Source organism: Nannospalax galili, unplaced genomic scaffold (genome assembly GCF_000622305.1).
Source record: "Nannospalax galili isolate Female #2095 unplaced genomic scaffold, S.galili_v1.0 scaffold336, whole genome shotgun sequence".
Taxonomy (NCBI): domain Eukaryota; kingdom Metazoa; phylum Chordata; class Mammalia; order Rodentia; family Spalacidae; genus Nannospalax; species Nannospalax galili.
This window is the reverse complement of record NW_008343385.1, coordinates 9699715-9723337: the sequence shown is the minus strand read 5'-3', so window position 1 is coordinate 9723337 and position 23623 is coordinate 9699715. Positions and strand designations below refer to the sequence as shown.

General features: G+C 43.6%; 1 protein-coding gene across 1 annotated transcript in view; it reads right to left on the bottom strand.

Moving 5' to 3' along the window:
* The window catches only part of Nid2 (nidogen 2), a 65124-nt gene that overhangs the window by 32222 nt on the left and 9279 nt on the right, over nucleotides 1–23623 (bottom strand). Inside the window, exons 3-4 of the mRNA XM_008839578.3 lie at nucleotides 17904–18136; nucleotides 11813–12531 (exon numbers count right to left, since the gene is read on the bottom strand). Coding sequence (XP_008837800.2) covers nucleotides 11813–12531; nucleotides 17904–18136 — 952 coding nt within the window. The remainder of the gene's footprint in view (nucleotides 1–11812; nucleotides 12532–17903; nucleotides 18137–23623) is intronic.

Below are 23623 nucleotides of genomic sequence, written 5' to 3'. Positions count from 1 at the left end.
CTGGGAGAATTAACTTGCTTTATCTTCTGGCAAGAACTTCAGTTTACTGTTGCCAGCTGGGTCTTATTGCAACACTGGTGAGCTAAGATGAGTCTGCACCACTGTGGTGTAAGAGCAGGACCGAAGGCAAGCCAGTAAGTACATGTTAGGGTGAACTTTATAGAATCATCATTTGGTGGGTAAAAAAATGGCCAAATACAAAACAATTTCGTATGGCTCAATGTAAGAGTAATGACCTTCCAAGGGGCAGACAAAGGACAGGAGCTCACAACTGGGTCTGTGTCCATCCTTCTCTTAGGTAACCCTGAACTGACTGAGAGAGGGGGGAAGCTTTAAAGGCTGCACACAATTTGCCTTAAAGTGGAGTGGGATAGGGAAGGAGAAAAACATAAGGAATCAAACTGTTAAAACGCTCCGCATCCTTACAGGGTTGACTGTGATAGGTTGAGCAAAGGCATGATTTCCATGCAACAGAAAGGGCTCAGGCCACAGTCACAGATTTTCTAGAAAGCCATGCTGAACCAGGGTAAGTCTGATGTTCCAGGGACTGTTGCTCTCATCTCCACCTATCTGCCCATTAAAGAGGGATATTTAGGAAGGAAGGGAAGAAGGGAGAGAGGGAGGGAGAGAGGGAGCGAGGGAGGCAGGGAGGGAGGGACCTGGAATCAATGCCATTGCACCATTGTCTATAAAGGAAATTGCCAAGTGTGTCTTGAGAAGGGGTCACAGATGGGCAAGAGAGTGCTTTCTGGGATGGGGCAATGCACCAATCCCAAGCATGGCCACCAGGAGGCAGAGTGGCTGCACGAGTCTCTGCCTCCCAGCCCCCAGGAGCCAGAGTGAGCTGAAGACACCAAGAGAAAGCCCATGTAGCAGGAATGGCATGGAATTTCAGCACATTCTTGACACTAGAGTGACAGCTCTTACTACTCAAAAAAAAAAAAAAAAAAAAAAAAAAAAAAAAAAAGAAGTTATGGGTTGCCTTCCAGGTCTAGGTCTGGAAACAAGGAAACAGGAGGGGAAGGAAGAAATTGAAAGATCAGTATTTACCTCATATTCCATGCAAGAACAAAACACTAATGGGAGAAGATCTACAGGCCAGACACTTCCACCAGCTTTAACTCTCCATTTGCACCAGAGCCCTGGGTAGCAGGTGCTGCTCTTAGTCTCTGTTTTGCATATAAAGTAACAGGAACAAATAGAATACAGTGACTTACCTTAAGTCACATAGGCAGTGAGCAGCCAAATGGATCTGGGTCTTGGAAATCTGGCTCCATAGCCTTACTAGGCCCCATGGGACCCAACAAAGGCTAAGGATGGAATCAGGTGTTTGGGGTTAAATCCACATGGGCTCCATCCAGCAAGTAAGGTGTGAGTCAGCTGTTATAAATCAAGCTAAGGGGAGGCTCAAAGGCAGGGATTTTCCAGATGGCTATTATGTCACATTGAGAAGCAGTGAGTGCCCCCATAGCATCCAGTTCTGGATGATCTGTGAGTGCTCTTTACTCATCCTTGAGAAAGCAGCAAGCTGAGGGGATATCAGGTCAGAACACCTTGATTCAAGTGGAAAATCTGATGAGGGGCAGCAAGATGAAGTCAGGGACTCAAGATTCAGCACAGGACCTTGATGACTGAGAAATTCCAGCTTGATAAAAATGGAAAATGAGGCATAACTCAACTTTTTTAAAACAAGAAAGTGACAGGCAGAACTTGTAGGGTTTTTTTTTAAAAAAAAAAAAAAAAAAACAGGAAAATGACAAAACTCGTTGCAGAAAAAAACAGAATGGATCATGATAAGAATATCTTAGGAGGTTTCTATGCCAAAACTACATATCATTATCTTTAAGAATGTGGGGTGTGTGTGTGTGTGTGTGTGTGTGTGTCTGTGTGTGTGTCTGTGTGTGTGTGTACGTGTGAGTATGCTGGGAATGAAGCCCAGGGCCTCACACATACTAAGCATGCACTTTGTGACTAAGCTATAGCCCTTAGCTATAGAAAGCACATCTAGGGTAAAATAATGTGTTAACTCAAGTGTGTCAAGTGCCAAATTTCTCTGACTCAGAAAGGTGCAAGGGTAAATAAAGAGGCAGCTCACACTCACACACGAGTGTGCTCATGAGTCAACACTTGGCATTATCTTCAGCCAGCTCTGCGAGATCACAGGCCACCATCTCCCTCGCCTCAGAAACCAGAAATCAGTTTTCCTCACTGTACTGGTACCAAGGCAAAATGGCAATTCAATGCAGGTTTAGAGGGGAGTCATTTTCAGGAAATTCTGATAAAAACAACCAAATTCCACACACTGTTGAGTACATTAAGGAAGCAATAGGTTTATGCTGTATTCCCCGTTTCTGTTATCTTGTGAAGATATCTTGGCCCAGTTCATGTTCTACGACTAGATTAGGAAACTGAGAGGTCAAATGGAAGAGGGACTTTAGATAGAAAAGTTAGGTTAATTCAGCTGAGAAACTGTGTGGTCAAAGTTGTTGTGTAAGTAAAGAAGGGTACAGCAGACTGGAGAGATGGCTCAGCAGTTAAGAGCACTTCCTGCTTTTCCAGAGGACCCAAGTTCAGATCCCAGCACCCACATCAGGGGGCTCACAACCTCCTATAACTCCAGCTCCAGGGAATCCAACACCCTCTTCTGGCTCCCAGGGCATCCACACATGTGGTATACACTCATGCAAACACAAACATACCCATGAATAAAGATAATAAAAAGCTAAAAATAAATGAGGGAAGCACAGCCACCTGTCCAGGAACTTACTCATGCCACTACAAAAAGAGTTCTAAGTTAATGAGAAGCCAGACTGAATAATAAAAAGCTCCATTATAAAGATTGTTATGAGGGGCTGGAGAGATGGCTTAGTGGTTAACCCTGTCTTGCAGAGGACCTGCGTTCAGTTCCCAGCATCTATATCAGGCCTGTTACAACTGCCTGTTAACTCTAGCTCTGGTGGTTCCAATGGACTCCTTTGGCCTCTGAGGACACCTGCACTAATATGCACACACCCACAGACAGACACACATACACATAATTTTAAATTTTTTAAATAAAGCTTTTTAAATAAGACTGTTATGAGATTTAAACTATAACTGTGATGGATTAGCTAGTTATTGGTAAACTAATCTGAGAATCTCATTTTGTGGAAAATCATATTTTTAGGTGGTGCTTGAATCAAGCACACCCGGTCTGACCATGTAGCAGCTACAACACACAGAGATTTGTTCCTTATAATGCCTCTTCCACACCCACCTGCACACTCAACATTTAAAACAGAAACATGTTAGGTGAGAAGTAAATGCCTCTTGCAACCTTCTTTCATTCGTTCAAATACTTAATAAGCACTCCCTCTATGCCAGGCACTGGTCTAGAAATCGAGGAGAGAGACAAGCAGAGCCATTTTGAAGGTGAAGAAGTGACTCAGAACAAGAGAAAGGGGCTCTTGTGGCAGAGAGGCAGCCTGGGCTGTTCTGTGGTCTCAGAAAGAATTCCTGCTTCCTTCCGCCTGCTATGGAAAACCACTGGTGGGTTTGAGTGGAAGAGCGCCAAGATCCGACTTCAGGTAAGTCAGGAGGGAGCTGGTGCCTTGGTAGTAAGTAAGAAGAAAGCTTAAGAGAAAAGTAAATCTGAGACTTTGACCCTGAACCAGCAGGTTTGCTGATGGGTACAAGGTGTGAGAAAGGGAGGGGAGTCCAGAATGGCATGTGAGTCCTAGTGTGGGAAACTGGAAGGGTGGAGCTGTACTTCCCAGTTTTCAGCGGAGAGGTCGGTTTGCAAGTGATTGGCCTCTGTCAATGCTCCTGAGGACATAGGGAAACTTACTCCAGCCTTGACAGCAACTCACAAGGTTAGTGTGGCACCATCCATCCTTCACAGAAAGGATGGCCATATTAGAATACCTGACATGCTTGTTAAAAGGTCACAAATGGCCAAAGTGTAGAGAGCTCAAGAGTCTGCTGAATGATGGTCCTTGGACAGGACCCCTTTATTAAACTTCACCCACCCAAGGCTCAGGGACCATCGAGGAAGAGGGAGTGGAAAGATTGTAAGAGCCGGGGAGGAGGTACATGACCATATGGAAACAAGAGTCCTACAAGCTCCTGGGAACCTGCTCATATGATTCTATGGCAATGGTGTCAGCATATGCAAGTCCCAAGCAAACTCAGGCAGACAGTAACCCAGCATAGAACTGGGAAAATGAACAGCAGACCCCAATCTTATCTGAAGGAATGTTGGCAACTGATTGCTGCTAGATGAAGAAGAACTCATCTTCCTAAAACAAGGGACTTTAGATAGGCTGACTAGACTCAGAGGATGGACTTGCACTGGGGAACGGCTGGGAGCACTTACAACCAAACCAGTGGGCCTTAACAGGGATGACATGGTATATGGGCTGGGGAGGGGGGTATCATGGGGGGGTGCCAGTGGGGATGGGGGTATAAAGATGACAAGAGGACAAGAGTTCAGTTCCCAGCACCCACATGATGACTAACAACTGTCTGTAACTCCAGTTCCAGGGAATCCTACGCCCTCTTCTAGCTCTGCAAGTATTGCATGCATGGGTACACTTACATATATGGAATCAAAACACTCATACATAGCCGGGTGTGGTGGCATATGCCTTTAATCCCAGCACTTTGGAGGCAGAGGCAGGTAGATCTCTGTAAGTTCGAGGCCAGCCTGGTCTACATAGTGAGTTCCAGGCCAGCTGGGCCTAGAGGAAGACCCTGTCTCAAAACAAACAAACAAAAAACCGAAAAGAAACCTCATACACATAATTTATTTTTAAAAATTAAAAAGCAAATTCTGAGGCCCACTTTACACCCACCAATTCCTTTCCAACTCCCTATGGGAATGCCAGGAATCTGGGCTTCAGCCTCCCCAAGCTATAGATAGTCAGAATGCTACACAGCTGGGTCTGGGAAGGCAGTGGGCAGACACTGCCAGATTTAAATGAGCTCAATTTGTCACAGACTTGTCAGGTGAGGCTGGATAGCTGCTAAAAGCATCTTAATGTGAGGATTTTTAGATCTCACTTTTTTTCATTTAATTTTTTTCTCATATCCCTTAAGAAAAATGGGGTGGGGTTACATAAGGAAAAAGTAAAAGGCATACTGCCAGTGTACTTGAGACTTGTCCTAATTGAGAGTTTTTAACAAAAATGGGTAATTCTCCTCTGCACTTATTCTCACCCATCCTTCGATCTTCATTATTGCAGAAATGTTGGGCACTTGTCTTCAGCCCTTGGCCAGCCTGGCCTCCTCACAGAGGGCACCCACTGGAAGAAACCAGACTCCAAAGTACAGACCAAACTCACCATCATGGAGGGATTCTGGGCTTCCTGCACCTGCTGCCCATGATAGCAAGAAAGGTTTTTGCTTTTAGCATTTACAGTGGCCTCAGGAATGGGAACCATCATCTTCACTGCAGGACAGGCTTTCTTCTAAGTTTCCCCATTTCCCAAAATGACCGACTAGATAGAAATACTACATCCCAGTTTGCAGCGAAAAGCAGCAGCATGGGCCGGTGAGATGCCTCAGCAGGTAAAGCACTTGCTGTGCAGCAACCCTGGCAACCTGGGTTCTATCCCTGGAACCCACATCAAGGTAGAAGGAGAAAACTGACTCCACAAAGTTGTCCCACTGATCTCCCCACACACACACACGCATACACACACACCCTGAGAGCACTTGTGGAGGGGGCATGCTTTCACCTCCAGTCTCTATGGTGGGAGGGTATCTAAAGGTATACTCACCCATGCAGAGGCATGTAAAAGCCAGAGGCTGATTGTTGGAATGTCTTCCTCAATCACTTAGCTTTTTGAGACCGTGTATTTCACAACTCTAGAACTCACTATTTCTGCTAGACTGGCTGGTCAGTAAGCCCCTAAGATCTACCTGTCTCCTCCTCCCAGCTCTAGGGTTCAGGTACATGCTGCCGTTGCTTGGCTTTTATGTGGGCTCTGGGGATCTAAACTCAGGTCCTCATACTTTCTCATGGAGCATCTCCCCAGCCTCCCCATGGTTATTTCTGATGTATGGGGTGTAAACTGATGCTTATAGCAACCTGATCAGGATCCTGGGGGTAGATATTTATACCAGGTGTCAGGATACTAATAGGTACCTTCTGGAGGAGGTAAAGAAATCTAATAGAGTATCTTCAGACACTTAGAGGCCTCCATTCAGACTCTCCCAAACATAGAGTTGCCCATGGGGGCAGGGCGGGGGTCTTTCATGTCAAAAAGGCAATGTTGGATGCTGAGTCTGCTAGACCTCCTGCAAGGGTGGACATCCAATGAGCAGGATACTTGTGTAGCTCTTCCCAAGGCAAGAAGTAGAAAGGGACTCAAGACCGAAACCCCTGCTGACACATGGGGCTCTCCCAGTACAACTGACTTCCAAGTAGAAAGAACAGGGTCCCCCCAAAGGGACACATACATATGAGGTGCCTGGAATCCAGGTACCCCTTCCCCTTTCTAGTTCATTGTGTTGAATGAAGTCAAATCAAGCTTCTTATAGCAAAGACTCAGCAGGTTCAAGAGCACCTAAGACCCTCTTTAGCCTCACCCCTGCTCCTCACACACAGGCCGTCCGTCCCTGGCTCTATCAGCTGAAGCCTCTCTGGCAGCTCCCTTTTCCATCCCTCCCTTCCCCTCCTCCCTTCCCTTTTCCCTCTTCCCTCTTCCCTCTCCCCCTCCCCTCTCCCCTCTCCCGTCTCCCCTCTCCCCTCTCCATTTCCACCTCTGTACCCATCCTAGTCACTTCTCTGTCCAGAATGCTCTCCCACTTCTCTCTCTTACTTCAGACTCAGATCTCAAGGCCTGCTTCAAGAGGCCCCTCCTTCCCTGGTTGCAGTCTCAAGCACAGATGTGGCCCCACAGTGGGGTACCCGGCCATCCTGCAGTCACATTTGCCTCTTTTTAAATTTAAAAAAATCTTTTCTTTATTGAATTTTTTTCTTTTATTGAATTTTTGTGCATTTCATACAATAAATCTTAATCATATTTAGAACCTCCCATGTGTACTCACCATACCCCCCCCCACCGAATTTCGTGTATTCTGTCATATATGTTAAGGCCTACAGAGTCAAGCTTTTGTACCTAGATGTCCCTTGGTATAAGTTCATCCACTGGAGTCTAGTCAGCCTACAGTCACTTCCTTAAAGATCAACTCTCCCTCACCCAGCAGTAATCAATAAATAGTCAATAGTTCCTCCACTAAGGCTGGGGCCACAAATTCCTACCCATTTGCAACCTTCTGTTTCCACTTCTGCAAGACAGAAAGGTCAACACTATCTGGAGGCAATTCTGAGCACCAACCAAGAAAATGTAATCCACAGCAAAATTCCTGCCTAGAGAACCAGCAGACACAGTACATCTTAAGGAAATTTCCCCTGGTGTCTCCGCAGAGAAAAATCACAGGTGCTGTCTGCATGATCTCTTGGCTTAACAACAAACTACTGAACTCCCTGGAATAAGCAAAGCATCTTGGGGAAAGGATGCTTACACATCCGCTGCACTGCTGGCTCTGTGATTTACGAAAGCAGATCAAAGCAAGTGACATACAGCCAGAACCAGAGTATGCCTGGTATGTAGACATAATTTGAAAAGAAGCTAGATTTCTGAATTTAGAAAAAGCACTTGGAAGGCAGAAGCAAGTGTATCTCTGTGAGTTCAAGGCCAGCCTGGTCTACATAATGAGTTCCAAGCCAGCTGGGGCTACAGGGAGACCCTGTTTCAAAAAGACAAAACAAAAAACAAAAAAACGGTTCAGTCAGTGAAGTGCTTGCCTTGCAAGCATTAGGACCTGAGTTTGAGTCCCAGAATCAATGTAAAAGCAGAGAGGGGTAACCTGGGGCTCAGCCAGTAAAACCTGCTTTGCAAGTTCTAGGCCACTAAGAGGCCGAGACTATATGGAGGTGGATGATATTTCTAAGGCTGACACTCAAGGTTGTTGTCCAGCCTCCACATGCACACACACACACACACACACACACACACACAAGAGTCTCTAATGAGAAAAACACTAAAGAGGAGAGATTTTCTTGCCCCTTTACAAAATCTTAATTCCCTGGTCTAGCAAGCTGAGTATTATAAGCTTAAAAGGGAAGCTAAAATGTATTGGAAAAGCCCAATTTTAACTCTTATGACTGCTTAATGGCTCCATATTATTGTTGAGGACAAGGGTCAAACAGTGTCTTGCTTCAAACCACACAGCAGAGCTGGACTAAGGCTCAGGCACACCTGCACCAAAACCCATGCACTTTTCTGCTGCGTGGCTTGTTCTTGGCAGGTTCCGTGGGTCCCACCAGCTTCCCAGGTGAGCCCACAGTCACCTAATAACCCCCTGGGACTCCAGCATTTTGTTTGAAAGTAACAATTAGATGTTTCTATACTTCACACAACTCACTAAATTCTTTTTTTTAAGTGCTGGATTTTCACACACATGAACACACACGAACACAACACATACATACACACATACACTCCAAAAATATTTATATAAAAATTTTAAATTTAGGGGCTGGAGAGATGGCTCAGAGGTTAAGAACACTAGTTGTTCTTGCAGAAGACCAGGGTTCGAATCCAAGCACAAACATGGCAGCTCAAAACTGTCCATAACTCCAGTCCCAGGGGATCCAGCAGCCTCTTCTGACCTCCGAGGGCACTGCACAACATGGGTGCACTTACTTACATGCAGGCAATACACGCATACACATAAAATTAAAAAATAATGTAAATTTAAAAATTTTTTTAATTTAAAAAGAGAGATTTTTTTTTTCCTCCAACACTTAAAAACCTCTAGCTAGACTTTGCCCCTAGATGTTCCAGCACTTGAATCAGCTTTTCCACATTTGCCATTTCCTTGATGTCGGTAGTTGGCTACATTTGGCAGTTGATAAATATCACAGCTCATGTCCCACCAGGGTGCAGACACCCTCAGTGCTCAATGGCCAGTTCAACCTCATCTCACTGCTCAAGACAGGATATACAGACCTTTCTGGGTTCTTAAAAGGCAAGTTCAACCCTTTGACATTGTGATACATTGTCATCTACAAAGTTAACACTGTAAAAACTGCAGTCTAGTTACAAAGAAAAAAAAAAAAATCTCATAGTTTTAAATAAGTTTAAAATCTTTTGTTGGGTCATATTCATCACTATCCTGGGTGCAGGAGCCTGCATGCAGATCTGCTCTTCCATATTCCCAGACTCTTCTGGGCCAAGAAATCACAACCCGGAAGCAGAAATGCAACTATATCACAAAGGTATTCTCTGATGGATATGTGGGTCTTCAGAACATACACACTGACACCTTGGAGATGGCTGAAAGAATTTGAAGATTGGAAACCTTCCAACTGTACAGAAATGGCTGCTCACTACCACAGAGGGATGTCAGAAGCAAACACTTTTTTTTTAATGAATCTCTTTTTTCCCCACCTTTTCCGTTTTCCATCCCTGATGTTCACCTTTCACCCCGTTTCAATGTTTTAAATCTTCTAGAATTAGTAAACAGCAGCCACTATTTATTTTAAAAACCCAACTAGTTCAGGCACTGAGAGCCTCACATGCATTCTCATCTAATCCTGGTAAAATGTGAGAAATAAGAAGTATAGTTGCCTCGAGACAGGGGAGACTGAAATTCAACACCAATTCTCTTTCCCCAATCAGTGGTCAATGAAATAGTAAGCATAAAATGTTTACTTCCCTCCTGAAATAAGTACTTCTCTAAGCAAGATCCTGCAAAAAATTTAACAGGAGAACCCAGAAGGCCCTGTTTGCTAGGTCAGGGATGTAACAGAAATGGAAAATGAAAATGAATCAAAACGGAAAAAGCTGTCACCTCTGACCCTTTCCTCTTGGCAGGTCAGTGAACAAGCCTTGGAACAAAGGGAATGAACCTAGGGCCAGTCTCTCATTCCATCCCTGTTGATGAGGCACTGTGCCCTCTGGGTATTCCCCTCCTCTGTCCGGCTCCGGTCAGTGAGTCACTCAGTGAAGGAAGATGAGGCTCCAGGGAGGTGAATGCCACAGCTGCATCGCCGGGAACCAGAAATGACAACAGGAACAGGTGTCTAGTGTCTTCTCTCCCTGTGGGCTCTGCTGGCCCCCACACCATAAGTCTCTAAGTCTCTAACCAAAGGAAGCACAGGGATTGTCCCTTGAGCAAGTAGGGACCTGGCACGTCAGTCTGAGTCTGCACGACTCACCATATTTAAAGCCAAACAGCTGAGCCCCCATCCCTGTAAGCAAACGAAGCCTCAAACTATTTCACCTACCCTGAACTTGCAAACCAAATACTTCATTGCACTTGGGAGCTTAGCTGGCAGCCCAGTTTTTCCCACTCCGCGAGGCCCAGTTTTCAGAACACATTATTAATGGTCAGGAGATTCCAACCAGAACTCTGCTGCCAAGACTGATTTGGCAAGGAAATTTTATCTCATTAAACACAGGGAGTAAAAATCACTTCCAATCTTCTTGTTAAACTTTTCACCTATTCACTTAAGAGAAAAAAAATCAAAACTCTTTTTTTTTTTTTTTTTTTTTAAAGATAAGGTCTCACGCCATAATCCAGGCTGGTCTAGAATTCACTATGGAGCCTAGGTTGGCCTTGAATTTGGGTTATCCTCCAGCCTCAGCCTCGAGTACTGGGGTTACTATATGTCAGTCACCATGCCCAGCTTGATAACATTACGTTTAATATTTCATTTTTTAATTTTATATGTGTACTGAATGTATTAGGAATTTAGAAATCAGAAATTAAAGATGAATATTAACTCTGTAAACTCTGAAACCAAACTGAACATTGCTGTGACACTGTGTGAAATAGATAAGTAGATAAGAAGCTAAGTCGTAACTCAGCAACCAAACAGAACCTATGTGAGTTGAGTGTCTGTGTGCTGGTGATAAGTGACCACAGGGTGTGAGCCATATCTCAAGAAACCACTGAAGTTACTGACGTAAGTCAGAAGGACCCCAGCCAAAAAAGAAAGGTATAAAAGCTGGTAGCTAAAAAGATTCTTTTGATGCTTGGCCACACGAGACTCTGAATCCGTGGGCCTCATCCCGGCACATTGCCCAAATCCTGAGACCGCTACCTGAAGCTCTGCCCGAGACCAGACCGGAGCCTCGCCTGAGACCTGATCGAGGACCTCTGCCTGAGAGCCAGAGACTGACAGGAGCCTGCCACGACCAGAAGTGATCAGAACCTGCAAGAGACAGCTCCTCAGCTGGGAGAGTGCACCGATCACGGCGGACTAGAGAACCTCTCCACCCGGAGGGCCTGAAGGCTTAACCTCTGGAAGGTAGCCCAAGAGGCTTTGGGACTCTTAACTGCTAGAGGACCGGGTTTCCCTTTGAGTGTTTGTATTGATGTGTGTTTGTTATGCTTTGACCTAGTAAACGCATAATGCAATCAAACAGTCGTGTGTGAGAATCTCTTCTGTCCATTGCGCCTGTCCTAAGCTCTCCCGAGAAGCAGTGACACATTTTGGATGTCACACTCAAGCCAGTGGCTTGAGACACATTCAGGACAGTTACTATCAAGTAACTGCTCCCATTCAGGACAGTTGGCGTATCAATGTATTGCTTGTATATAAGTACACCCATGTTGTGCAGTGCTCAAGGTCAGCAAGAGGGCAGTGGATCCCCTGGAACTAGAGTTGTGGACAACTGTTAGCCGCCATTGGGGTGCTAGGAACCAAACCTGGTCCTCTGCAAGAGCAGTCAATGCTCTTAACCCTGAGCCATCTCTCCAGCCCAACACTACATTTTTAAAAATGAAACCTCAACACCCAGTTTTTCTCACTTACCTTCAGCATTGGCACTCACATGGTCCTCTGCTCCTATCACATACCTCCCTCGACTCTGGGGTGGCACGTGAGACACTGGGTGATCAGGAAGGACTTTTCCTTCCAGAGGAGGAGCAGGACCATCGGGTTCTGAAGGCACTGCCCCTCTATTGGGGTAGGGTTGGATACTCCTGTTTTCGGTGTCCTCTTGTGCTGGAGCCAGTGAATCTCCATCTACCTCTAAAGGAGTCAGGGCTCCTGTTCCTGTCTGATCCAGTGGCTCCACTTGGTCCTTGAAATCCATGGTCTCTATGGCCCCTGGAGATTCCCTCTCCTTGGTCTGAGGGTCCAGCAAGGCTAATTCTCTTTCCCGGTAGGATGGCCAGCCACTAGGTGCTGGGTGTGGCAAAAGGGAGGCCGGATCTGAATCTGGAGATAAGGTTCCACTTTCCACAGGGCCTGGATCAGTCTTTGAAGTGAAGGACACATCAATTCTGCTGTGGCCATCCACCGGTTCAATTGGTGGGTATTCAACTTCCTCCTCATTCTCATCGTAGTAATCCAAATTGTCCTCAGTATAGTCGCTTCCCAGAGCTGCAGCATGGCTGAAGGAGGGTTCCAGAGGAGCTGAAGATCGGGATGTGGAAAGGTCTCCAACTGTTGCTGGCCTGACATTATCCAGAGGAGACCTGCTGCCAATATGAAAAGCCCACACTCCAGGAATTCCCAGGTTGCTTAGTCTAGGAACAAAGGAAACAGCTGATTGTAGCAAATACCTCCACGCATCCTCCTTCACACAAAGTGAGCAACTTATTTTGAAACCAAAAAAACTAAAAGGCAGAGTCAGAATTTCCACCGATGTATGCCACTAAATAAAAACAAACTTGTGAGGTAAATGAGGCTGATACTGGAATTTTTATATAAGCTACCTTTTAACACTACGCTCGGAACACCAAACCATCAAGTTATAAATCTCCTCTATAATCCAAATCCAAATGTTTTATCTAAAACCTGGCTATTTGGAAACAAACAGGGAATAAAGGGCTATTTGATCCTTCCTCTACTTGGATGAAAATTTGTGCTTAAAATTCTTCACCACAGGAGCTGGAGAGTTGGCTCAGTAGTTAAGAGCACTGACTGCTCTTGCAGAGGACCTGAATTTAATTCCCAGCACCCACATGGCAGCTAACAACCATCCTAACTCCAGTTCCAGAAGATCTGACGCCCTCTTCTGACCTCCTCAGGCATTGCATGACATGGGTACCCTTATGCACATGCAGGCAATACACTCATACACATAAAAAATAAATTTAAAAAAATCAGAAAAGAAGAAGTAACTAGCAAGATAGGAATGAGAGAAATTTTGACATACAGTCCTCCCTATGACCTGGAGCAAGGCAAGTATGTTCTCTCTCAGTCTACTATGTAACTGGATATACTACAGTACAGCAAGAAAAAGAAACGAAGAACATAAAGATTAGAGGAAACTAAAATTGCTTGTATCTGTAGATGACATGATTCTATTTATAAAAGTACTAGAATAATTAAGGAATGTCAAAAGATAAAATAGAATGAAAGAAATATCATGTATCAATTGTATTTTATATTTAACAATGGAAAAGTGAAAACCAAATTTAGAATGAACTTTAAAAGACTGTGAGGCTAGAATGTACACTGTCACTGAGTGTGGTTCCTCAGACCATGGAGTCATCACTTGGGACACTAGCACTGGGATGCCTTTCTCCTGGTAGCCCCAGCTGTTCTGGAACTCACTATGTAGACCAGGCTGGCCTTGAACTCACAAAGATCCTCCTGCCTCTGCCTCCCAAGTGCTGGGACTACAGGTGTGCGCCACCATGCCTGGCTTGAACTAATCTTCTTAAGAGTACATGCCTAATAACTGGCAGAGCCAGGATATGAATTCGATGTTAATGACAAAGCCTGGGTTCTAAGCATCTATATTATTATATTGGAAAAACCAATACACAGTGAACAAAAACCTAAAGGCCCTGCACCATTACATGGAATAATCCATTAATGGCAGAGGATAATAAATCAATATAATTATTTTTTAATGTTGAAGTCTAAAAAGTTTTGAGTAAATCAGAACCTGGGAGAAAATAATCATATAGCTTAATCAAAATGAGTCACAACTGAGAAACCTTTTCAGAACTATCTGGAAACAGATGTTCATTTTCTCCAATAGACCGTGAACTCCACTCAGACTTTTCAAATAGCCCGATAATCATTTCTCTTTTTTTTGACACACAGTTTCACCATACAGAGTTTCACTTGAACCTGATATCCTCCTGCTGGGATTACAGGTTTGTGTCATCACTAGCCTCAATAATCCATGATTTCAGTGATAAGTTCTGAAAAAACAATTGCACATAAGATTTCTAAAACTTCAGGAAGACTCGAGCTAATAAGAGTCTGGCAAGCTTGCACAGACCAGTTTCTGTACTATTCTAGCGTTTGTACAAATACCATGCTCAAATTCTCCTGAACTATAAAATTTCCTCAAAAGTCAACAGTGAGGAATAAGGGTAAGTGACTAATAAGAAAATTTAGAAATTCATTGAAACAAAAGATTTTGTTCCTTCAGGTAAGAATTACAGTGTTAATCTAGATTCTATCTCTGTAATATTTTTCAATATAATCTGAGATTCTGTGTGTCCCTGTCTTCATGTTGTGTCTGTCCACTGCCCCACCTGTGACCCTGTGCACGTACGTTGTTCCTGATATAGTTAATCTAGGTAGAGGAAGCATAGAAAGCTACAGTGCCATCCTTGGTGCCAAGTACTATGTTCACTCGCTATCCTTTCTTCTTGTTTCTCAAAACCAAGTCATACATGGCTCAGGCTAGCCCCAAACTCACCCTGTAGTGGAGGATGACCTTGAACTTCTGATTCTTCTGCCTCCCTTCCAAGTGTTGGGATTACAGGTGTGAGCCACGGTGTGCAATTTATGTCTTACTGGGGATTGAACCCAGGGCTGTGTGTGTGAGGCAGTCACTCTACCAACTGACCTATATCTCTAGCCTTCACTTGGTATGTTTAATGTTGATGTTTTCTGACAAGCATATAAGAAACTAAACAAGACAGAGAAAATTCAATCTGGAAGATGGCTCAGCAGATAAACGTGCTTGCCAACAAGCCTGAGCATCTGAGTTTTATCCCCAGAACCCACAAAGTAGAAGGAGAGAACCACCTCAAGGGTTGTCCTCTGACCTACACGCACACAAACAGAACAAATGTAATTAAAAATGAGTATATTATCACATTAGAGAGGAGCTGCAGCTGTAAAATTTCTTCTTGAATTAAAAACAGATATCAATAAGAGCTTTGAAGACTAGAAAAATACAAATTATGAAAGATAAAAGCTAAATAAAATGGTTTCTGATAAAATATATATCAATATCCTGACTGAGGTCATTGTCTTTAATGGGAAGCTAACCAGTTAGAGTTTATCCTACACCCCAAGGTCTTTTTTTATAATTTTTTAAATATATTTTATTTATTATTTTTATTTTACGTGTATGAGTGTATTGCCTGCATGTAGGTAAGTGCACCCGTGTCCTGCAATGCCCTTGGAGAACAGAAGAGGCTGTCAGATCCCCTGGATCTAGAGTTATGGACAGTTGTTAGCTGCCATGCAGGTGCTGGGATTCGAACCAGGGTCTTCTGCAAAAACAACCAGTGTTCTTAACCCCTGAGCCATCTCTCCAGCCCCTCCAAGGTCATTTGGAAAGCTCAGTGACAGAATTTATCTCCTAGAAAGGAAAACCATATTACAAATGGCGTGGCCATGCCTTCCACCCTGGGTTCTAAGGAAGATCCGGCAAGAAAACCACATCAAGGCCCAGCACAGGCCCTGTGGGGAACACCTACTTAATAACTACCACCTTTCCTTCCTGAAGACTGAAAAACATAATCCCCTAAAATGCAAATGTGCACTTTCATATTTAAATATGCAGGTCACTGCAAACATGAATAATGTATGACTTTTAAATTTACATGAGACATGAGAGAAGTATGAGGAAGAGATTCCATGATTAGGAAAATGCCCTTGACCTGCACACCCCAAGTATTTAGGAGTGAACTAGGGCTATGCTTGTGACTTACTTTAATTCTAATTTATAAAGTTGAACATACATGATGCAATGCTTACACCCTTAAAATGATAATATAGACAGGTATCTTCCTGAAAAATGACTGAAAGATAAATGTAAAAATGCCTTATATGAGACCCCTCACACACACAAAATTCTGGTTTGACAAACTTTCTGCACTGGACAGTTAACACAGTTAGCACTGGTTGCCACTTGAAGTCTTTTGCAAGCATGTGCACGGGCGAGCCTGTACACACACACCCTGTGTCCTCTGGTTATGCAGACACCAACACTTATTCCAGTGCTCTGGGATTCTCAGTCCACCTTACCAGAGGACAAGCTGTTGGTGTGCAGGGCCTGTGCCTTAAGAATCTTAGTATTTTGATGCCCAGTATGGTGGTGCATGCCTTTAATCCTAGCACTCAGGAGGCAGAAGAGGGAAAATCTCTATGAGTTCAAGACCAGCCTGGTCTACAGGGAGACCCTGTCTTAACAAAAACCCAACCAAACAAGAAGAAACAAACAAACAAACAAACAAAAAGGGGGGTCTGGAGAGATGGCTCAACAGTTAAGAGCACTGGCTGCTCTTGCAGAGAACCTGGATTCGGTTCCTAGCACCCACATGGCAGCTAACAACCATTCCTAACTCCAGTTCCAGGGGATCTGACATCCTTTTCTAGCCTCTGTGGGCATTGCATGCACTTAGTATACTTACATACATGCAGGCAAAGCATTCATACATATAAAATTTTTAAAAATAAACCAAACCAAAAAGAATCTTTGTACTTCAAATGCTCAGCCCTCCTCCTCCATGGGCTCTTCATACTGTCTGGGAAGAAGAGAATCTTAAGCTCTGTAGTGGAAAAGAGGAGAGGTGATGGGAGAGATGCCAAGAAATTAAGTTTGTATCAGAGTCTAAACTAAATGGCAGATTAGATAGAAATCGAGAAGCGCCTGGCGCGGGTCACAGAACAGGAAGGGAGACAAAGGCGCTGCATAAAATATAATCAGTGTTTCAGCACTCCAGATTGGTACTTGGACTATGGCTTGGTAGCTTAACTCTGACATTATACGGACCTTACTTAATTTCCCTAAGGTTATTTGTAAAATTGAGAAAATAGTAGTACTTACTTCCTGTGAGCTGAGTTTTAATTAGGATAACATCTGGAATTGTTTATCACAATGCTTAGCAAATATTGTAAGCTCTCAATAAACTTCTGTTGAATAACCCTATCTGGCAGCAATGCCCATTCTCTGGCTGCTAAGCAGAGCAGATGGCATCAAAAGGGTGAGGTGTGCCTATTCCCAGGAGTGATTTAATACAACGGAGAAGCAGTTTAGAGAGGCCAGGAAATAACTAACATGGTCTAGACCCGCACTCCTGGAAGCAAAGACAGCAAACAAAATGAAACCCACTGGGGGTTAATAAATCTCACACTACCACTAACTGGACTGACAAAATGCAGAATGGATTATTGTTGCACAAGCAGGGTAAGCCACAGGTGAAATTAAGAAAAGGGTTTGATTCTGGCAACACCAGGATAAGCCTACCAGCATGATTTCAGGCAAGGAAGCTGTAAGAGAAATTCTAAGACTTCTAAATGCCTACCATCCACGTTAATATTGTTTCCAAATTGTATTAGTCTTAATTTAATCTTTAACAATATCTGTTTTAAAGACTAAGTCACAATGTCACCTCCTGGGAGATGATTAACCTGAAAGGCCTTCATCAAGGCAGCTGTATGACTGGATATTTTTACATAGTTCTAGAGCAATGTTTTTCCTAGCAAGCTTCAGTGGCTCTGCGAATACACACAGATAATTATTGCTGTGTCTGGCCTCTATGCCTGATGGGACAGGGTAAAAAAAACACCTTTCAATATCCTGGAGAACCTGATCCTCCCAGGGTCCAATTTAGCTCCTGATTTTGACCCAGGATTGGGTCCCTTCTAAAAGTCCTTTCACTGGAACAGCATAGGGCTTACACTCCACCTTACTTACTGGTAGAGATTTTTCACAGACTGTTCGGTGTTAGTCAAGCTGAAATATGGCGCTTCTCTCTTCAAGTCATCCGCCTCCCCTCGGCAGAAGCCCACTCTAGCCGGCAGCTGGAGCTGGACATTGTAAGACTCTTTAGGGCGGGTTCCAAAGAACTGAAGACCGTTGGTAGGATAGAGAAAGAGGGCGTAGGTATCAGATTCATCCGATGCCAGAAGTGCCTGGAAAGTGTTCAGCTGTGAAAAAAAGAAATTGCAAACATCCTTAAACAAACAAGCAAAAAAAGAAAAACCGAACTCAGGCAAGACACCAGAGCCCCAAATTCTTTTCGGGATTTCTTCACATTGTTTCTTAAACATAATCTCCTTCAGAATTTCCTCTTCAAATTACAAATAAGCTATACAAGTTATTATTTTAAGTCTCTTCTACCAATTTAGATCAATAATTGGAGTGCACACAAGTAAAACATAGGCTAGAAAAGTTGTAGGGAAGAGGAGGTGTGGGGGAGGGGTAACACACTAAGGGTGTTTGAAAAAGCTGTACAAAACCTATTTTATCTATTTCTATATATCTGCCTGTCTGTCCATCCATCCATCTATCCATACACACACAAGAATATTTATTATTTATTTATTTATTTATTTATTTAGGTCATTTTGAGACAGGGTCTCCCTGTAGCCCCAGCTGACCTGGAACTTGCTATGTAGACCAGGCTGTCCTCAATCTCAGAGAGATCCACCTGCCTCTGCCTCCCAAGTGCTGGGAGGCATGTGCCATCACACCCAACCATATAAAGAGTTTAAATGAACTTATCTTACGTGGGGAATAATGCTCCTCCCAGAAACCATAGGTTGTCAAATAAAAAGCTCAGGGCCAGGTGTAGGATACTGCCCCTTGAGTTGTTGGTCAGGGGGAGTCAAAGACACCCCCAAAACAATGCAGGCTATTGTCATTGGTCTTGATTGCCTACCAGAACTTGACGATGAGACCCTACTGCTGAAGACACCACACACTTTGGTCACAAGACTTGGAGAAATTAAGGTGGTGCTGACCTGGAAGCTTCTTCCTTCCTGGCTAGCTTTATCGAGCTGTGAACCCTGAAAGCTACCATAATGGCCATCTTGACAAAATATGCCCATGGGTACAAGAGTGGGTAATCAACTGCTTTCTGATCAGATTCAAAACCTATTCCACAGGAGGAAACTCATGCCCAGTGCTATAAATCTAAGAACTGATGCATGGGAGTTCATAGGCCCTAGAAGTTCACCGCCTCCTATCACTTTGCTAACTGGACATAGTATCAAATTGCCTTCTAAACACATTTCTCTAGACCCATAGATTAGTATGATCTCAGTCCTCAAAAGAGAAGCATCTTTGGGCAGTGAGCAGAGTAATATAGTCTCAACTGGTCAAAGTGCAGAGAATAAATGTCTGGAGTGCTCGGCCATAAATGGAACATCTGCATCATACCATCTCCCCTCAAGGTTCAGAGAACGTGGCCTAGGAGGGGGCAGAAAGACTGTAAGACCCAGAGGTCGGGGAACACCAGAGCAAAACAGTATCTTCTGGACATGACAGGACCATTGCATTTGCACTCATGAACTCACAGCAGCTGTGACTATCTGCAAAAGACCTATACAAGATTGAGCCAGTCAACATTCCATCATGGGATGGGGCAGGGTACATGAACCTCCTCCCCCGCCCCCCAGCTGAGGAGCTATTGACAGGTAATTCCTGAATCAGGTTTTTTTAGGGTGTGGTCCCTAGTAGGTTAACCATACTTCAGTGGACAGTCCAAACGCATGTGTATATGGGTACCACTAATTGGACTTAGTAGGTTATAAAAAGAAAAAAACAAAAACAAAAACACATAACGTTGGGAGGAGGACTTGGGAGGAAGAGATCCAGGAGGAGTGGGAAGAGGGAGAATGGGTAACATGACTTTACACTATATGCATGTGTGAAATTCTCAAAGAATTAACTAAAATGTTTTATTAAAAATATTTAAGGTTGGGGACTGGAGAGATGGGTCAGTGGTTAAGAGCACTGGCCACGCTTGCAGAGGTTCAATTCCCAACACCCCACATAACAACTGTTCCTAACTCCAGTTCCAGGGGAATCCAACACCTTCTTCTGTCCTCCTCGGGCATTGCGTGACAGGGGTGTACTTACATACATGCAAGAATACACTCATACATATAAAAATAAAAAATTCAAGGTTGGAAACTTCTCCCACCTAAACACTTTTGAGAGGAAGAACAAGGAACAAAATTAAGTTATCCATTTCCACAGCATGGCCATGGTTCATAACCTTGGGGTTCAGCATTTCTTATCTGGGTCATAAATTCATTTGTTCGATGCCGGCTGCCAGCAAGCTCGTGCCAGGTACTGTCCGATCGAAAACAGACTTCCTTCCTGCTCTGACAAACTCTTCTTCCTCCTCTACCTCTTTTTTTTACTGCAAGAGCTATCCTTAGAGACTAGCAAATGTGCTTAAGGTCAGTTAGCAAGAATGATGGCAGGCAGCCAGCCCCAGCGCATACCCTGCTCCAGTCAGCCATCCAGACTCTGCCAAGCATGCCATTCAAGGGCATGTGATCCGGACCAATCTCCCCTCCGAGGCTCAGTTCCACTGCATCTTCATCACACTGTTTCACAGTCCCCTTTCTTACTATACTTGGATGTTGTAAGTACATTTCCCTGCACCTAGAGAATCCTAATCTTCAAGCCCTGCCCCTGGGGGAGGTACTCAGATTCTGTATGGAATTCCTTCTGTTCTCCAGCCCTCCATAATACCGTTGTTCGCGTTTCTAGTTAGCCTTCACCTGATGTTGTGTGCTCTGGTTTTAAACTCCATTCATTCACCCATTTGTATATTAATCAAACAGATGAGTGTCTACTAAGCCACTAAGCCAAGACATCATGTTTCATGCAGAAGGCACAAAGAAACCAAGGACAGAACTGTGCCTCAGAGAGCCAGTGTTTTGGGACAGGGAAACCACCATGGTTGGAATTTTAGGGACGCTACTGAGGAAGATGGTAAAGGCCACAGAGGAGGGTGTAGGCTCGGTACCTCAGGAAGGGGTTGGGGAGGTGTCACAGTGGTTGGCTGACAATGTGGATAAACCCTGTGGAGGACTAAAAGCAGATGGGGGAGGAGGCCTGAATTAACCACAAACTCAACAGCCAAGTGACTCCAGAATCACTCCTGGGTGTTTAATTTACTCATATTTTTAACAGGATATATCTATACTTTATCCTTCAAAGGATTTGTTGACAGAATCTTGATTATATTAGGCACTGTTTACTTTGTCTCTCTCAATAGCACATATTTATTTTACAATTTAGTAGGGGACTAGGGTTGGATCTTAAAAATACTTGCTTTATAAAGAACCTGATTGATAGAAACATCTACTGCTAAGCATCTTTACCTCCCCAGTTTCTACATGGACAAAACTAGGCAAAGAGAAGAACATTAAATCTAAGTAAATAAAACAGCAAAGAAGGGATGTGTCCTAGCTTTTTCTCTGACTCTTGCTCTAGCATTTTTCAAATATTAATTTTACCTTTTCAAGGTTTAGTTCCAAAGTAGAGTTTTTGAGTTGGGCTGATAAGACAAAGAAATAGAGATATTAATATGCTTTTCAAGAAAAACCAAACCAATACAACCTTTCTCCTTTGAGTTCTCTAACAGGAAAAGGCCTCTTGCTTTGCCATTAAAAAACAAAGTTTCATTTATTCAGTGTACAAAGTAATAGGCAGGACACCTACTACATTTGTTACTGCTATAGTTGTTAACTATTTTAACAGCAAAACTTGACTTCTCCACAGAAGGCAAAGTGTTTTCCAGAATCTCTCAAAGCTAAGAAGCCTTAACTTCTCCCAAAATGAACAGAGGCTGTCCCATCTCAAGTATATGTGTAATAATATATATATCACCAAGAAGTATGAGGCCAACCACTGAAGAGTCTTATTCCAGTCCAAATAAATAAAATTCAACTAGGGAAATCAAAGTCAACAGTGGAAGAGAAAGAATCCCATCTTAAAAACGCTAATTTAGAAGCTCCTGGCATGGAAGGCCCACAAACCACAACCTAAGATATGAGAGAATGCTGATTCTAAATTTAGAGAAAGTCTATAAGATAAGGGGCAGTCTACATTTGGAGAACAGAAGGGGGTGGGGAGGAGGCCTGGGGAGAAGTAAACAGAGCTGTAAAGGAGAATCTGCCTTTTAACTAAGGGATCCATGTGTTTAGTGCTTTATTTGGTTTTGGTCAGTCAGCCAGATTTATGTCAACTAAAATTTATTCAGTGTCTTTTCAGTGGCCCTTTTGTGACAAGCACTCATTACAGGTGATAAGTGTTTAATTTCCTTGTCTCCGCTGAATGACCAAATATCGAAGTTAAAAGAACAACCTCCTACTAAAATAATTTATGATCTCAAAGTACACGCCAAAAGACGTCAGCTGTTTAAAAACTACCCACACACGAAAAGATCACTTGTAAAGTTCTCTGTCAGATCTACAAATTCTACACAGAATTGCTAAGAGGCCACTTCACAGGTCTTGAAGGGCCTCTCCTTAGACACTCCTTGACTGATTTCCAAACTGGAAAGGTCCTCACATCCCCAGATACAAGCCGGGCAACAGTCCTTCACACAGGCTGTGAAGGGAAACCCTCAGATGGGTTGCCAAACCCTACACAAGGGTCACTGGTTCCCAACTTCCCCAGGATCCCAGAGAGGAGAGCGGGGCCTCTGTAGAGAGAACAGTGCTGAGAAGATCAGGCCAGTGCTGCCTAGCTGCCATTTCCACTACCCTAATAGAAAACCACAGGAGAAACTACACAGGAGTATAGGTCTGCATCTCCCTCCTAAGTTCAGAATATCACCTCAGTGTTGATATGATACTCAGCAGAGTCAGGCTGAGAGAAACAAAATATGCCCTTGATTCTTGCAATTCATTTCATTAATAACAACTATCAGGGAAAAGAAAAATGGAAAGTAGCATAGTGTCATCTTTTTCTGCAAGGGCTTTGCCTATCCAGGCCTACCAAAATGAAAATAAAAATGAGAAATACAGTAATTCCTTCAGAAGCAGCAAAGTTCTCCTTCCTGTCTTCCTAAGGACATGTTTCTCAAGAGCTGTAGGACCACTAACTTCCGGCCTCCAGTGTTTGGTGTGAACACTGACCTCCATTCTTTCATGTAATTCATCATCTCCCATTCCTGTAGAACTCCGTCAGACAGTGTTTTCCCTTATTCATCTCTGCACTAAACACTACAGATCCTGCAGTTCTAAGATAAATAGTATGTCCTTCCTGACCTCTAGTCTTCAGGAAAACTCATTTTCACAGATCCATCTAATCTCTATGCCTTCACAGCTGTATCTCAGGCTCAGAATAAAGTCTCTCAGAAACCTGCAGACCTCCCTCTTCTGGATCAGAGCTCCAGAAGTTAAAAAAACTCCAGCAAAGTCCAAATTTCTTAGTCAATGATGATTGTCTTTGCATAGTATCTATAGTAAGGCCCTCACTGGTCAACTGTGTTGGCCAACTTGACAGATCTAAACTCACCAAAGAAACAAGCCTCTGGGCCTCCCTGTGAGGATTATCTTGATTAGGTTAATTAATATGGGAATATCTACCCTAAATGGACAATACCATCCCTGGGCTGGGGTCTTCGATGGAAAAGCTACCTGAGCACCAACATTCATCTCTCTCTC